Below are 15,873 nucleotides of genomic sequence, written 5' to 3'. Positions count from 1 at the left end.
CCAGTACTGAGTTGTATGGTGTACGAAAGACACAAACAGTTCTTCTTGAAACATTTCAAGACCCAGTATTGAGTTGTATTGTGTAAGGAGACCAGAAGTTCTTCTTGAAACATTTAAGGATCCGGTATCGAAATGTATGGTGTAAAAACGACACAAGCATTTCTTATTTAAACATTTCAGGATCCAGTTTTGAGTTTTTGGTGAAAGAAGAACACCAGCAGTTCTTATTAAAACATTTCAGGATCAAGTATCAAGTTGTATGGTGAAAGGACACCAACCGTTCTTGAAACATTTCAGGATCCAGTACTGAGTTGTATGGTGTAAGAAGAACCATACAGTTCTTCTTGAAACATTTCAGAATCAAGTATTGAGTTGTATGGTGACAGGACACCAACAGTTCTTCTTGAAACATTTCAGGATCCAGTACCGAGTTGTATGGTGTAAGAAGGACCATACAGTTCTTCTTGAAACATTTCAAAAACCCAGTATTGAGTTGTATTGTGTAAGGACACACGCAGTTCTTCTTGAAACATTTCAGGATCCAGTACTGAGTTGTATGGTGTAAGGACACCGACAGTACTTCTAGAAACGTTTCAGGATCCAGTACTGAAGTTCTTCTTGAAACATTTCAGGATCCAGTATTGAAATTTATGGTGTATGAAGGACACCAACAGTTCTTGAAATATTTCAGGATCCAGTACTGAGATGTATGGTGTAAAAAGGGGAAAAACAGTTCTTCTTGAAACATTTCAGGATCCAGTATTGAGATTCAATGGTGAAAGACGTCAGGCATTTGTCTCAAAAGTTCTTCTTCAAACATTTCAGGATCCAGTATCGAGTTGTTGGGTGAACGAATGACACTAGCAATTCTTATTGAAACATTTCAGGATCCAGTATTGAGTCGTATTGTAAAAGAAGGACACCAGTAGTTCTTATTTAAACCTTTCATGATCCAGAATTGAGTTGTAGGGTGTAAGAAGGACAATAGTAGTTCTTATTGAAACCTTTCAGGACCCAGTATTGAGTTGTTTAGTGAAAGAAGGTCACAAGCAGTTCTTATTGGAATATTTCAGACTCCAGTATCGAAATGTATGGTGAAAATAATCGAAGGACACCAGCAGTTCTAATTGAAACATTTAAGGATCCAGTATTGACTTGTATGGTGAATGAATTGGACAATATCAGTTCTTATTGAAACATTTCAGGATCAAGCATTAAAACATATTCAATCTTTTATTAAATTAGAATTTTTCGATTAAAAAATAACTCAAGTTAATGCTTATAGCATGGTGATATCAGCTGGTGAGCATATAGTAGGGCAGGTGGGTGTGGAAAAGTGGTTACTGTTCTTGTGGTATCAAGTCCTCCTAAAGTAAAAGACATAGATTCCTGAAACCTTACTGGAAAACTGCGCATATGTTGAAGTTGCACACCTGCCCTTATGGACTTGATAAAAGGATTTTTTGTTTCTTTTTTTCTAGAAATATCCGAATTTAGTCACAATATTGAAACCCAGCCATTTGAGAGATGATATACCAGAAGACAACTCAAATATATCAAATGTGGAATTGTCTTTTTAAAATTGAGAATGTGTCAAAGAAACAACAACCAGACCAAAGAGCGGAAAACAGTCCATGATTGATTAGAATTCATATAAGTATATTTCATAAGTTCTCAAGTTTTGTTTACTAGCTGAAACCAGTGGCAGATTCAGAAGGTGGGTATTTACTTCCCATTTGATTGGAATGAATACCATATTTGGCATAAAATCAACACTAACCTTGACATTACTTTTACCATTACGGACAATTATGCCCCTTTTACGTCAAATATCTGATCTGTCCTGCAAACAGCATTAATGACTATCAAATGAAGGTAAATTCATTGACAAACGAAGAAACAGTCAAAGTACTTGTTCACCAGTTTTTGTTTGCTGGTTCATCTAAATACCAAAACTCTGATCTTAAAATAATCATGTGAGGAAGGAGGGTATTATATGGCATGGTTAATTAAAACAGCACACTAACAAATATTATGTCTTCATTTCAATTATAAAATATCACAATACACATTTTTAATCAAAGTTTGTTCAGTTTCCTTCACAAATTATGCCATCATCCTTATTGAACCATCCACTCTTATGACCTCACCATTTAGATATGGGTTTTCTACGATTGTTTGTACCATGTGGGCATATTCATCTGGATCGCCCAAACGTTTTGGAAAAGGAATTGTTGATGCTAAATAAGTCTGAACCTTTTCTGGTAAACTGGCAAGTAAAGGTGTGTTAAATAAACCTGAAAAGAAAAATATCATTTGTTACTTTTAATGACAGTCACCAGTTGTGATACACACATCACTGATGACCCACTTAAATCAGGGTTTCATATAGATGACAATATTAGTTCCATTCTTAGCTCCAACTATTTTGGTATTTGTCTAATGCCTCATTTTACAACTAGAACTGATGTTCCAATGAAACAGACTGAAGGTGCCATAATCATCAAAATCAATATTAACCTTTATTTTTGTGCAACTGAAAACAGCACAAAATGTTTTGAGAAAAGGTCAACAAGAAGTTAGGTGCTAAATTGGAATCATAAGCTGACATCATAACTCAGAAGCATTTCTTTTGTGAAAAATGAAATAAGAATCAGTGTCCATAAGCTAACATCAGAAGCAATTCTTTTCTGAAAGCTTTTACTGTTGAACATTATAATGATAACAGTGTCAATGACTTATGTTCCTTCATCTGATTCACTGGACACCAAAAGTTTGGAAATCAAAGTTTGTCTGTGAGTGTTAAAACAGTGTAAGTTCTAACTCCTTAAGGCAAAGTTGACCTAAGATGCATTTGGCTATAGTGTTTAAGTCGATTTTAAGAACTCATGAGTTTGAATGTCCCTTTGGTATCCTTGGCTTCTATTGTTCTTCTCTAACACATCCTTGGCTTTCAAAGATTTGGATTGAGAATTTGAGATGGATGTAATTTAAAATGTTAAGTTCATTTTTAAAAACTAAATGGGCCTAAACAGCTGAGTGAAAGCATTCAAAGGCCAATATGCAGGTATTGGACTGATTAGATTACAGATTGAGATTTGGCGTTCTTTTTGCACAATCCAGTCAAGATGGATCAATAAAGCTACTGTCACTACTTTTTATTTACCTGGAGCTATAGTACAACATCTGATGCCCTGATTAGCTAAATCTCTGGCTATAGGTAAAGTCATTCCTACAATGGCACCCTTACTAGCTGAGTAAGCGGCTTGACCCATCTGACCATCAAATGCTGCCACACTTGACGTGTTAATGACCACACCCCTCTGTCCATCTGCGTCAGGTTCATTCTCCCCAATCAGTCCAACTGCCAATCTTATCACGTTGAAGCTGCCAACAGTATTGACCTGAAAAAGACACAGTGAAGAAATTAATGTTTAAAAATATCACTCAACTTAGTAAGAATGTGTTAAGTACTGTGATGTACTTAAAGTATTGTATCTACTTCATGTATTGTACATTCATTTATTTCCCTGGAAACTGAACCTGCAATGGGAGGGCAAACTTGCATATTTTAAAGCTGTATTCAAGGAATTCTTCACTATCTGATTTGTTGAAGGATAAATATTATCATAGTTGCAATATTTGAACATCAATTCAAAATCCACTCAATAGTAATTAGTTTGATAAATTGTTACATTTATATATTTGAGAGTAATCATGTTAACTTGGAAAAACATTTTTAAATTTAGATATTAACAGAAAATCTATCTTTTAAATCTATGGTAATCTGCAATATTAAAAAGTACTAAAAACCAAATTTACAATTATCCAATAATCCAAGATGGTAATTATTCAATAACTGTTAAATCTCAGACCCCCCTCTGCCATGTAATTATTTGTGATATTTCCATGGGTCATTTAATGAAAATAGCCCAATAAACACTTTTGTATTTCAATTCCATGATGATAACAATGGATAATGACAATCTACTCATAAAACTATTGATACAATAATTTTGCATGTGGTCCAAAAAAATACCATAAATAAATATCATTATATAAAACTGTAACCAGATGATTGATTTTATATCTATGTACTATTTAATGACCCTGAGAACAGCTGTTTTCCCAGTCAATTTAAATCTCGTTAATGTCTTCATACCATGTAATTTTAAAATATTATTTATATTTTTATTTTGATATTTTTATTAAAGATATTTATATATGCATGTCATTTGGTTGTCAACCAGGAAATACACCTAATGATTTTATTTAAAATTTGATGTGTCTTTTTTAAATGTTGCATATTAAAAGTTTCAAAACTTTTAAAAAGCCTATTTTGTGGTATTTAGTCTGTTAAGATGTAAGATTTTGATATTCAGGTCAGCACTTCTCACTGTGCAAATCCTTCATTAATTAAAAGAAATTACAGGGCTGAATGCTTTATATGGGTATACATTTACAATTAATTCTCCATAGGCCGTAATGGTAACGTTTTCCTCCGTTGCTCAGTCCATATCGTTTACTTGAACATGTATGATGGCTCATATCGAAGCTGATACATTTATACATGTCTGGTTAAATTTTCGGGGTGGCAAGTGAGATTACTTTTTTCGCAAATTGCTGGACCCCGGAAGATGGTGAAAAATGTCACTCTCCTCATGAAATAATCCCAAAATTCTGATCATAAAATTCAATAAAAAAATTGTCCTTTCTAATAATTTATTTCAGGTCAAATCTACATCTTTCTTTTCTCATCACATCAGCTCTATAAAACAGTTCTTATTGTTCATTTATGTCCATTTTTAAAATCACAGCATCCACAATTGTATGGCGGACTAATATTTTTTTTTAATTACGTCATCTGAGTTCCTCATCTCAAGGTCTATTAGGGATCCTGACCCAATATAATTTGGGTATACATTTACAATTAATTCTCCATAGGCCGTAATGGTAACGTTTTCCTCCGTTGCTCAGTCCATATCGTTTACTTGAACATGTATGATGGCTCATATCGAAGCTGATACATTTATACATGTCTGGTTAAATTTTCGGGGTGGCAAGTGAGATTACTTTTTTCGCAAATTGCTGGACCCCGGAAGATGGTGAAAAATGTCACTCTCCTCATGAAATAATCCCAAAATTCTGATCATAAAATTCAATAAAAAAATTGTCCTTTCTAATAATTTATTTCAGGTCAAATCTACATCTTTCTTTTCTCATCACATCAGCTCTATAAAACAGTTCTTATTGTTCATTTATGTCCATTTTTAAAATCACAGCATCCACAATTGTATGGCGGACTAATATTTTTTTTTAATTACGTCATCTGAGTTCCTCATCTCAAGGTCTATTAGGGATCCTGACCCATATGAAATAAATTGCCAGAATAGCGCAACATATTGAAAAGAAGATGACCAACCCAACCAGTAACATCTTAAATGAAATGGATGTCCAACAAATGTCCTAAATCAGCAGGAAAAAGCTAAAGACCAGAACATTGACTTTTACAGTGTAAATTTCTGAGATCTTCCCTGGTTTTTATGGAGTTCATGTTGCTTAGTCTGAATTTGTCATTGCTGTGTTTCGAGTACTGTTGTTCATCTTTTTGTAATTTGTAGCCTTTTTTGCCATGGCATTGTCGGTTCATTTTTTTTTTCGATTTATGAGTTTAAAATTCCCTTTGGTATCTTTTGCCTCGCTTTCTGAAAGCCACAAATATCAGGGGTGTGGAAATATTTGTTGTGAGCACTTGTCCCCGGGCAAGTGAAACCTAAAATTTTACTTGTCCGGAAAAAAAATTACTTGCCCTGATGATCCCGATAAATAATAAAGTATTTCTTTTTAGCTAATATATGATTCTTAATCAGCACTGTTGTGCATCACAAATGACATACATTTGTTTATATGTGTAAAACATTGGAAAGTATATAGAAATGGGTTGACATCAAAGGGACAGAAACCTAACAGCAATCCAACCAATGAAATGACATGTAAAGGACAATTTTGCAGCAGTTTTTGAATAAAAATTGTAGTCAGTAGGTACATATACTAAATTTGAGGACACTGATTGAAGAAATGTAAACTAAATAATAGATAAACTATTGATTTTGTGGTGCTTCTCTCAACTAACACACTTTTTTTCTTGATTATTTATCATTGTCTTGATGGGCAATTAATGCGTCCCTTTTATTTTCCACTTTGACAACAAATAATGTTGACATTTCATCTATACATAAGACTTCATCTATAAACAGGACAAAAACTTAATTTATTTTCCGAATTTCCATAGATAGCCAGGGGCAATCTGATATCCACGATGTCTGAAATTCTCGCTTTCGTTTTTTTTTAAATACACTGTGTCCTCCATTTGCATTTAAGGTTTTCTACTCGACTCATGACTCTTTTTGTCTTGTTTGTCCACCTTTTTATTAAGTATTTATCAATCTGAATCTCGATACAAAATTTAAAGAAGTGACACTTCCGTTAAATGATGGATAAAACCTAATCGACGATCCCGGGTCAATGGACAAAGCCAATGCAATGTTACGCGACTCGGGTTCGCATACTAATTTTAATTATTTTGGTAATCGATCTAATTCCGGTTTCATGTAAATTTATCGTCATGAACATTGATGTTTTTACTTGCTGAACATTGGTTACTTTTACATAAATCAAAAATCTTTATACGTTTTGAAATTAATTTTATGTTTTTGTTGGATTTGAACTTTGTCTTGTATATTTTTTACTTGTCCAAGGGCAACCAAGACAAAAATAATTACTTGTCCGGTTGTTCAAATGTACGAGTCGGGCGAGTCGGGCATGGCATTTCCACACCCCTGAATATATAACTGTGTATACGATTATATTACTCACTGTTATAACCTCTGCAAAATCTTCCAGATTATGAGGTAGTTTTTTGTTGAAGTTGTATGTTTTAAAGGCTATTCCAATTCCTGCACAGTTAACAGCAACGTCAAGTTTACCAAATTTATCTTTAGCTATTTCTAAAGCCTTTTTCACATCAGCTTCTGATGTCACCTGAAACAAAATCATATCTACGTTTATGAGAAAATATTATACAAAGTTGGCCATTAATGAATTAATTTCTAAGGTCTCACAGAAGAAGGTTTTAAAAATTGCCTATTCACATATATGACAGAAAAGTCGGAGAACCCATGACTTGAAAAATACATGTGTTTTTACCACCTCTGTCTGATTGGGAATAAAATGACTTAGGGTCCATACTCAAAAATAGGATCAATCTGGTTACCATAAACAGAAATATAATTTTCTTTTGCCTTAGTTGATCTTTTAACAAACTATTCCATTGTGTTCACAACTTACATTTGTTGGGGAGAATATACAGTTGTCACCTAAATTGTCTGCTACATCTTTACCAGCTGATTTCTCAAGATCACATAGTATAACTCTAGCACCTTGTCGTACAAATCTCTCTACAGTGGCTTTCCCAAGTCCTGATGCCCCTCCTGTAACTAATCCCACTAGACCCTAAAACAAAACGAAATTCACTTTATAATGTTATTCAATGGTTCAATCATTTTGTAAAACTAAATGCTCATATGAATCTTCAGTGCTCACTTATGACTTTCCAATTGAAAGTTTATTTAGACAGATAAGTTAAAGCATGTGGCCAGGTTAATCTTGTATCAGGAAAGGAATCATTCTGTTGCATGACAGCATGTCTTTGACTTATATTTTAAACCTCTTAGACACACACTGAAGGAAACCATAACTTATAATGGTTGGTCAATATAACATTTTTTTTGTCATAAGAATGAATTTTCAACATCTAACATTTTGTCAAATATTGCAAAAAGTTATTTTTTTCATTATTTTTTTTAAATCTTGTTTAATAATTTACTAAACTAGTATCATGTAATCATGTATCAAATCAAGCAAATTAACATTTGATTGAACAATTTAATGTAGCCTTTCTGCTAGGTCTATGTTAGCACACTGCACAAAAAAATTTGAGAGTTCAATAAAATAATTACCAGTAACTGGAAAGCAGAAGAAAGATAACTCTAAACAACATTTAAACTATGAAAGATATTTTTACGCATGACATTGTCAATTTCAAAAACTTTAAACAAGCTATGATTCAATTCTGCATTTTGAAAGACTGTGTGGAGTATCTGGTAACTTCCAGGATGACAATGCAAGAATTATGACATTGAAGTAATCTTTTCCATGTCTGGAATTAAATTTACAACACTACATTTACATGATGTAGTTTAACTACACAATACCTGAGCAGGCATCTAACAAGGTTGAAGGATCACATGGATATGAGATGAATATGCTACCATTACCATGATTACACAATTGAAAGAGGTTAGCAAATCAATACTATTTAAAGAGAAGAGGCATTAAAGAGTCTGTACCCCTCACATGGATCTATGTGCATTTACACCATTGAAAAACGTAGAACATAATTCATGACTATAGTTATTTTGATTTGTTGGTCATCTCAAACCCTGCTGATCATTTTTCCTATTTACAATTTTGATTATCTTTTTACAGTCCATAATATGCAAACAAAAGGGTTAACAAATCAGCATGTATATACTGTGGATTCATTTATTTTCGTGATTTCCAATTTTCAAGGATTAAAAAAAAAAATCATTTCTGTGGATATTTGATTTCATAGATTTGTCAATGTCTACATACAATCTTATAAAAGATGTGAAGTTCATTGAACATTTCTAGGCTTCATAATTATTTGAGCTACACTCTTATACACCTTATTGCGATTCCTGGCTGACCTGAGAATCTGTTCCGCATATCATTGTGTCATATGTTTTCCTATGTCATATGTCTTTGTATCATCCATATTTCATCAGTTTTGTTTGCACACACATATGTTGTGACATGATTTTTGGTTTCTATATTTGGAACAACAACAACACTACAACTTGGCAAATTTAAAACATATTCAAAGTCACTTTAAAAGACGTTAGAACAAATTTAATAAAACTGACCCGTTTGGCCATTTTTATTTGATGTAAAAAATATGCATCACTATAATGGTTGTTGAGAAAAATTCTGAAGTGTTACATGAAGTACAGCTATGCCGTTGTCTGTAAGACACATGATCTTCAAGACATCTGACTGTCGTGTTCTTTTGGTTGTTTTTATAAATTAAAATTAACAGGGTTCTAATGATAAATGGTTGTTCATGAACTTCATTCATTTGATATTCTATTGACAATTCTTTTTATTCATCATTAATACATAAAGATGAAAACAGACTTAACGTTTTACATTTAATTTCAAATTTTCAAAAACTGCATTTTTAATTAAAAAAAATAATGACCTTTGTACTACAAAAACAAGTGCCAATTTGGAAAAAAATCATAATGTTGCAAATTCAGCACATGACACATCAACCAAAAACTATTTATTAGTTAGTTTTAGTACTGAAAAGAATTAAATAACTTTTTTCATGATTCAAGAAATTACCAGAACCACAACTTTAGAAAATACTCATTTCAAAATTTTAATTTCCTGTCTGTGTACTGATCTAGTTTTCAATTTATAGGAAAACATATGACACTGTTTTTTGGCATACCAAAATCACAAAATAATTGGAAACAGTAAAAATTTGTAATAAGCCTTGACAAAAAAATCTAGATACCTAAAAACATTCGACAGAACATGCTTTTAGAATTTTAGTACACATGTGTTTAAAGACTCAACAGTGAAAACCGTAAGCAGTGAAAAAAGTTATTAGTACGAAAACACATAACACGAGGATAACTATTGAAGGGCATACATGTACAATACAGTTTTGATCCCGTATTTACATTATGATAAAAATTTCCATATAGACTATTTTTTACCTGATTAAATCAAATATGTAACAAAAAATATACCTTCATGTGCTACTTTTTGAGTAAAACAAGGTCGAAATTTTGTATATTTGATCAAAATTCGGATTTGTGGCCGTATTTTCCCTTTCGAAAGAAAGACATAACTTTTTTGTTTTAAAAGATAAACACAAATTGTTTTTTGTTAAATAATTTGTAATTTCTGTATTTTATAATTATCCTAAAAAATTATACATTTTTTATTCAGAAATAACTCATATTTATCAAATGTTCATGAATGTAAAAAAAAATCATCATTTTTTGCTGTATATTTAGGCCACGGTTTTTTAATTTGTTGGTTTACGGATTTTCCCCATGAAAAAGTCGGGTCAGTCGGTCGGGAAAAAAAAAGAAAAAAAAATATCTTTCAAGATCTTTCAAGACAGAAAAATATGCAAAATAAATATATATTTCACCTTTCTAACAAAATTTTTGTTATGCTATTTTGTCATTATTCTTTAAAAAGTTTAGTTCGATGAAATATTCTTGCTCAGCTGTAATAAATATCGCATGACATTGTCTAATAATTTCCCGTAAAAAAGGGGTGTGTGCACGGACAAAGACGAAATTAAATGGTCATTTCACAAACAAGAACAAGAATGTGTCCATAGTACACGGATGCCCCACTACCACTATCATTTTCTATGTTCAGTGGACCGTGAAATGGGGGTCAAAACTTTAATTTGGAATTAAAATTAGAAAGATCATATCATAGGGAACATGTGTACTAAGTTTCAAGTTGATGTAACTTTAACTTCATCAAAAACTACCTTGACCAAAAACTTTAACCTGAACTTTGCACTATCATTTTCTATGTTCAGTGGACCATGAAATTGGGGTCAAAACTATAATTTGGCATTAAAATTAGAAAGATCATATCATGGGGAACATGTGTATTAAGTTTCAAGTTGATTGGACTTCAGCTTCATCAAAAACTACCTCGACCAAAAACTTTAACCTGAAGCGAACGGACGGACGGACGCACAGACGGACGCACAGATGAACGGAGGCACAGACCAGAAAACATAATGCCCCTCTACTATCGTAGGTGGGTCATAAAAACAAGTAAGCGTATATAGCTCTTAATCAATTCCAGAAAACTTGGTGAGTAATGATCTTCAAAGCACGAAAACTGATAAAGAAAAATGTAAAAAAAAATCGTACCAAAATAAGTTTCAACACACGTGTCAAAAACGTAATAGACTCGTCAACTGGAAAAACGAGAATATCGGGTTAATCTGGTGTCATGCATTCCCGTTTTTTATCCAAAATGGACGATATTTCTTTTATTATCTATGAAACAAGAAAATTCTAAATGATTTGTTGATATTCAGAACTTTTACTTGGTGCCTTCCACCTGTCCACATTTGGACAAGTCTATTTCTATGAGATCATGCATCTTACAGACTGATAACAAATAAGGGAAACAAACTTATTGTGTAATTAATTTTAAACACAGATTTCGTTCCGCAAAATTATTTGCGCAAACGACATTTCAAGGTCAGTTATTATTGAATTGTCTATTTTTAGAAACGTAAACTGGAAGTTTTATTTTTCACAACAGAAAGTGTTATCAACTTTGTTAGCATGGTTAGTGATTAATGCATTTCATTTCATCAAAAAAGAAGACTTTAATTATTTTTCAGGGATAATGTATTTGTTAGGCTCGGCGGAAATAAAAAAGCATGAAAAGTCAAATTTTATTTTTATTCTGGAAATCGTCAAAATGGGGTCGGCGGATCCGTAAACCAACAACTTAAAAAATCCTGGCCTTATCAAATTAAAAAAAATTGCACTATTTACATTTTCATGAAAATAGGCACACAATCTTCTCACGTAATCAAACCAAATGGCACTTTAAAACAGAGGGGTCCATGAACTCATTTTCAAGTTACATAAGTTTGAATGATAAAAATAAGTCGAAAACTGAATCTTTTCCCGATAAGTCATAGTTTGATGTTGCGAAAATAACAATTCACATTAGCAACGTCATTACCTCCCCTGTAACTGTATCGTATGCCCTTAAGGAATGACTGTAATATTTTTTCTGTCTATGAAGAAATAACATAAAAAATGTGGTGCATACTGAATAAAGTGCGTAGCTATTTTGAAAGGCAGAAAAAATATTACAATCATTTCTTATAATTTAATTCTTAATTCCATTTTAAACTGGAGTAAATCATAAAAATACGCTGATGGCGTCACGGTCACATGACAAAATTATGTCTATAGGCTGATAAACAAAACGAAGTCAGCCAATCAGAAGACATGTTACATCCAGAATTAAATTATAATCAGGTAGTATCTAGTCGCATCAATATTTTATATGTTCATGGCTTCCTAAATCATTGCCATTGGGTCAGGCATGTTAGATTATTATGGGGAAAAATTATACGATTTGCACAACATAAATGTTCTATGTTTTCCATATGTAAGTGGCTGGATGGCTTTTTAAAAGAATACATGCACACTGTTAATAAAACTCTTGACAATGTCACTGTTCAGACTTTTGATCAATGACATGGGAATGTCAAGTTTTCGTGACCACGGTATTCGTAAGTAAGCAAATGTGTAAGAGTTTGCAAAGTGGATAAATGTGCAACATAGGGAATACGTTTTGTCATTTTCAGCAATAAACATGTGTTGTCATCACTGCATTCACCTTTAAATTTTTAATCGGCATATTTGTAATTTGCAAGTCCGAAGTTTACTTCACATGTGTTTACAGAACTTTTTTTTATCCAATCCGGTTACATCTTAAAATTTACTTCTTGTTTCTGTTTTGAAGGACAAAATAAATAAACCATTTCCGACCTAGTAACCAGTTTTTAAATATAATACGCAAAATGTTAATAAATTTACATGCAGTTTATAGGGTAAAGATGGGGAAAATCGGACAACGGGGAATTTCGGACATTTTTATAAATTAAGCATTTTAGATATGATAACAATAAAAAAGTACCAATCTTATATATAAATGCATTCGTATATATATAAATAAATAATTATTTTATGCTGTCCTCGGAATTTGTTTACGGTATGCAGAATTACCACGTGACATACTTCGGTACTTCCTGGATCACTTCCGTCAACATTGGAAAAGAAAGTTTCTGTGGCGGCAAATACAAACGACAAGAATCTCTATTACCCAGTATTTATAAACAGGTAATACATTATTCATGTGTTTTTCTGAGCAAACGTTTGTAAAAACCCTTTGGGAATTCACTACTTGTTAGAATATTGAGATTTAGTAAAAAATAAATGATATTTCAGTCTTTTTTAGCTGTCCGTATTTCCCCATACAACTTCCATAATGAAAGGGGAAATTCGGACAACGATTTCTATTAATTTTCAAAATGAATATCTTACTTAAACACGATATAACCACAATTTTAAACAATGTGCACAAAATCTACACATTCCAAAAACAATGATACACAATATTTACACACTTTAAAACAATATACACAATATTTACCCACTCTAAAACATTATCAGAAGATTCTATGTAACTTGTTTTGACTAGTCTTGATATATTTAACATTATAATTAAAATGGAGGAACATTATATAAGTATTGTTCTTTTTCTCATCTCTGTTGAAAATATTGTTACCATCGAACATCAACCTTGTCATTTTAGGATGAAGATGCTTATTATTCATAATCTTTGGTGTGTTGGAATGCACCACTGGGGATCAAGGCAACTAGCCGTTGGCGCAGGGTATAAGCTATGTAGAGAATCGAACAACCCAAAAGATGCAAATGCAGTTTGTGTTTTGGATGGGCCGAACAAAAAAGCATACATGAAGAGGGAAGATGCCCAAATTATTTCAAAAATTATAGATTTGGGATTGTCAAACAATTGGCTTCTCAAACCAAAAGAAGACGCTATTGTTAAACAAAGAAGGACTGGGCCTCAGCAAAGATGCTCAATTGGATGCAAAACATCGAGTGTTGAAATTGATAATGCTACTAACCATTTAAGGAAACATGGAGTATTTTTTGAACTTAAACTATGCTGAAACCACAAAAAAAAAATGAATAATTCTTGACTTTATTTTTTTGTTTGTTTCTCTTATATAACTCCAAGCATACCTCTAGATAATATGTATTTCCGACTTTGAAACTTAAAAGCACAGTATTTTCGTTGCATTTAGAATGAGTTATATCAAGGCTATAATAACTATACATTTCTATTATTACTAATTATGAAAAGTAGATGTGGTATGCTTGTCAATGAGACTAATTACAACCAAAGACAATATGACATAGAAATTAGCAACTTTAGGTCATCGTATGGCCATCAACAATGAGCAAACAGCATACTGTACAGTCAGCTACTAAAGACCCCGAAATGACAAATGTAAAACAAATTAAACAAGAAACTAACCACCTGATTTTTACCACAGGTACTCAACTACAGATTAGATATGAAGTCCGTTAATCGTCTACGTCAACACTCGGCACCCCTCTAGGTGTGGATATTACGTGTGGATGTTGGCAGAGACATATAATACATTTATTATATGTCTTTGGTTGTCTTAACTGAAAAATGCACGTAGACGATGGACGGGGTTTATTTCTAACTTGTAGTCAATACCCTGTGATTTATAAAAACTAAACAATGAAAGAAAAACTAAAAGGATATACAGCAAGATAAAAACGACAAAGCACTCATTAGCGTTGTGTCATGCTATAGTTTTGGTCAAGCTTAATAAACTATGTTCCACCTCAACAAATCTTGCAGTCTTCTACATGGTGTATACATGTATTCATCTGTCTTTGCATATAATCTAAAGTTCTCTCGCTAGGAAGTTATGTTATATTGCCAAAAGTTAAGCTTGTGTTCGATGGTAACAATAACAGAGATGAAAAAGGGAAATTTTTCTTTGTTTATAGCCAAAGGAATCATTCCTTTTTTCTCTCTGTTATAGGATGGCTAGAAAAGTTAAAGGGTTGTATCAGAAACAGTCACCAATGCTTCAAAGAGCGATTGAGGCAGTCCGTTCAAATCAGATGTCGATCAGAAAAGCAGCTGATCATTATGGTGTTAAAAAATCTACCCTTGGGGATCATGTGTCTGGAAAAATTGCAACTGGCAGGAAAAGTGGTAGAAGCACAGTTTTTGAACTGGATGTTGAAAAACAGATTGTTGCGAAAGCCCAATTGGTGTCACAACAAGGGTTCGGGGTATCGAGAAAGCAGCTTATGAGAAAGGCAGGGCAATTAGCTCGTACAATGAAGCTTAAAACTCCATTTAAAAAAGGCATTCCGGGTCAAGCTTGGTGGGACGGATTCAGACAAAGAAATCCGGAACTAGTCCTTCGAAAGCCAGAAAAACTAGCAAGTACAAGGGCTAGAAATTTAAATAAGCCAGTAGTTGATAACTACTTTAAAGATCTGGATAACACCTTAACTGAGCTAAATTTAAGAGATTCGCCAAATGCCATTTGGAACATGGACGAAACTAATTCAAACATGGAACACACACCTGCTAAAAAGTGTTCTAGAAAAGGGGTTAAATCGGTCCCGGGATTAGTTTCCAACTCAAGGGAATCAGTTACGGTTGTCGCCTGCATTAGTGCCGCAGGTATTGCAATGCCCCCAATGAATGTTGTAAAGGGGAAAACAGAAAAATCATTAAATGGATTTAACAAGTCAGAAGGGCATGAAAACGCCGTGTGGGCATTTCAAAAGAATGCATGGATTGATGATGCAGGATGCCTTAAATGGTTCCGTGAGGTTTTTCTACAGAACTGTGGTCCAACACGACCACAACTGTTAATAGTAGACCAACACAGGTCACATGAGGCGTTGGATTTACTGGAAGAAGGTATGAGGGAAAATATTAGGATACTAGCACTACCTCCCCATACTACACATTTCTTGTGTCCGCTAGACCGCACCGTATTTGGACCCTTTAAAAAACATTACAATTCTGCATGTGACGATTTTACCATGCAATCACCAAGCAATCTGG

The 15,873-nt window shown here is 33.1% G+C and overlaps 1 protein-coding gene across 1 annotated transcript; it reads right to left on the bottom strand.

Annotated features, from left to right (window-relative positions):
- Positions 1-2,023: 2,023 nt before the first annotated feature.
- LOC143082835 (3-hydroxyacyl-CoA dehydrogenase type-2-like) lies at positions 2,024-12,677 on the bottom strand. The gene is made up of 5 exons (XM_076258739.1): positions 12,556-12,677; positions 7,348-7,512; positions 6,877-7,041; positions 3,167-3,404; positions 2,024-2,297 (listed from the first exon to the last, which is right to left on the bottom strand). The coding sequence occupies exons 1-5, from the start codon at positions 12,574-12,576 to the stop codon at positions 2,107-2,109; spliced, it is 780 nt and encodes a 259-aa protein (XP_076114854.1). The 5' UTR covers positions 12,577-12,677; the 3' UTR covers positions 2,024-2,106.
- Positions 12,678-15,873: the final 3,196 nt, after the last annotated feature.

Source organism: Mytilus galloprovincialis, chromosome 1 (genome assembly GCF_965363235.1).
Source record: "Mytilus galloprovincialis chromosome 1, xbMytGall1.hap1.1, whole genome shotgun sequence".
In the NCBI taxonomy this organism is placed as follows: Eukaryota; Metazoa; Mollusca; class Bivalvia; order Mytilida; family Mytilidae; genus Mytilus; species Mytilus galloprovincialis.
Note: the sequence above shows the minus strand (reverse complement) of the source record. Positions and strands in the feature narration are given on the sequence as shown.

Excerpts from the sequence above, each read along its gene's own strand:
- LOC143082835 (XM_076258739.1), bottom strand. The coding sequence starts at position 12,576 with ATGCCGATTAAAAATTTAAAG. Across the intron at positions 7,513-12,555 it reads TGCCGATTAAAAATTTAAAG|GGTCTAGTGGGATTAGTTAC; the intron begins GTGAATGCAGTG and ends GTTTTGTTTTAG. Across the intron at positions 2,298-3,166 it reads ATGTTGTACTATAGCTCCAG|GTTTATTTAACACACCTTTA; the intron begins GTAAATAAAAAG and ends TTTTCTTTTCAG.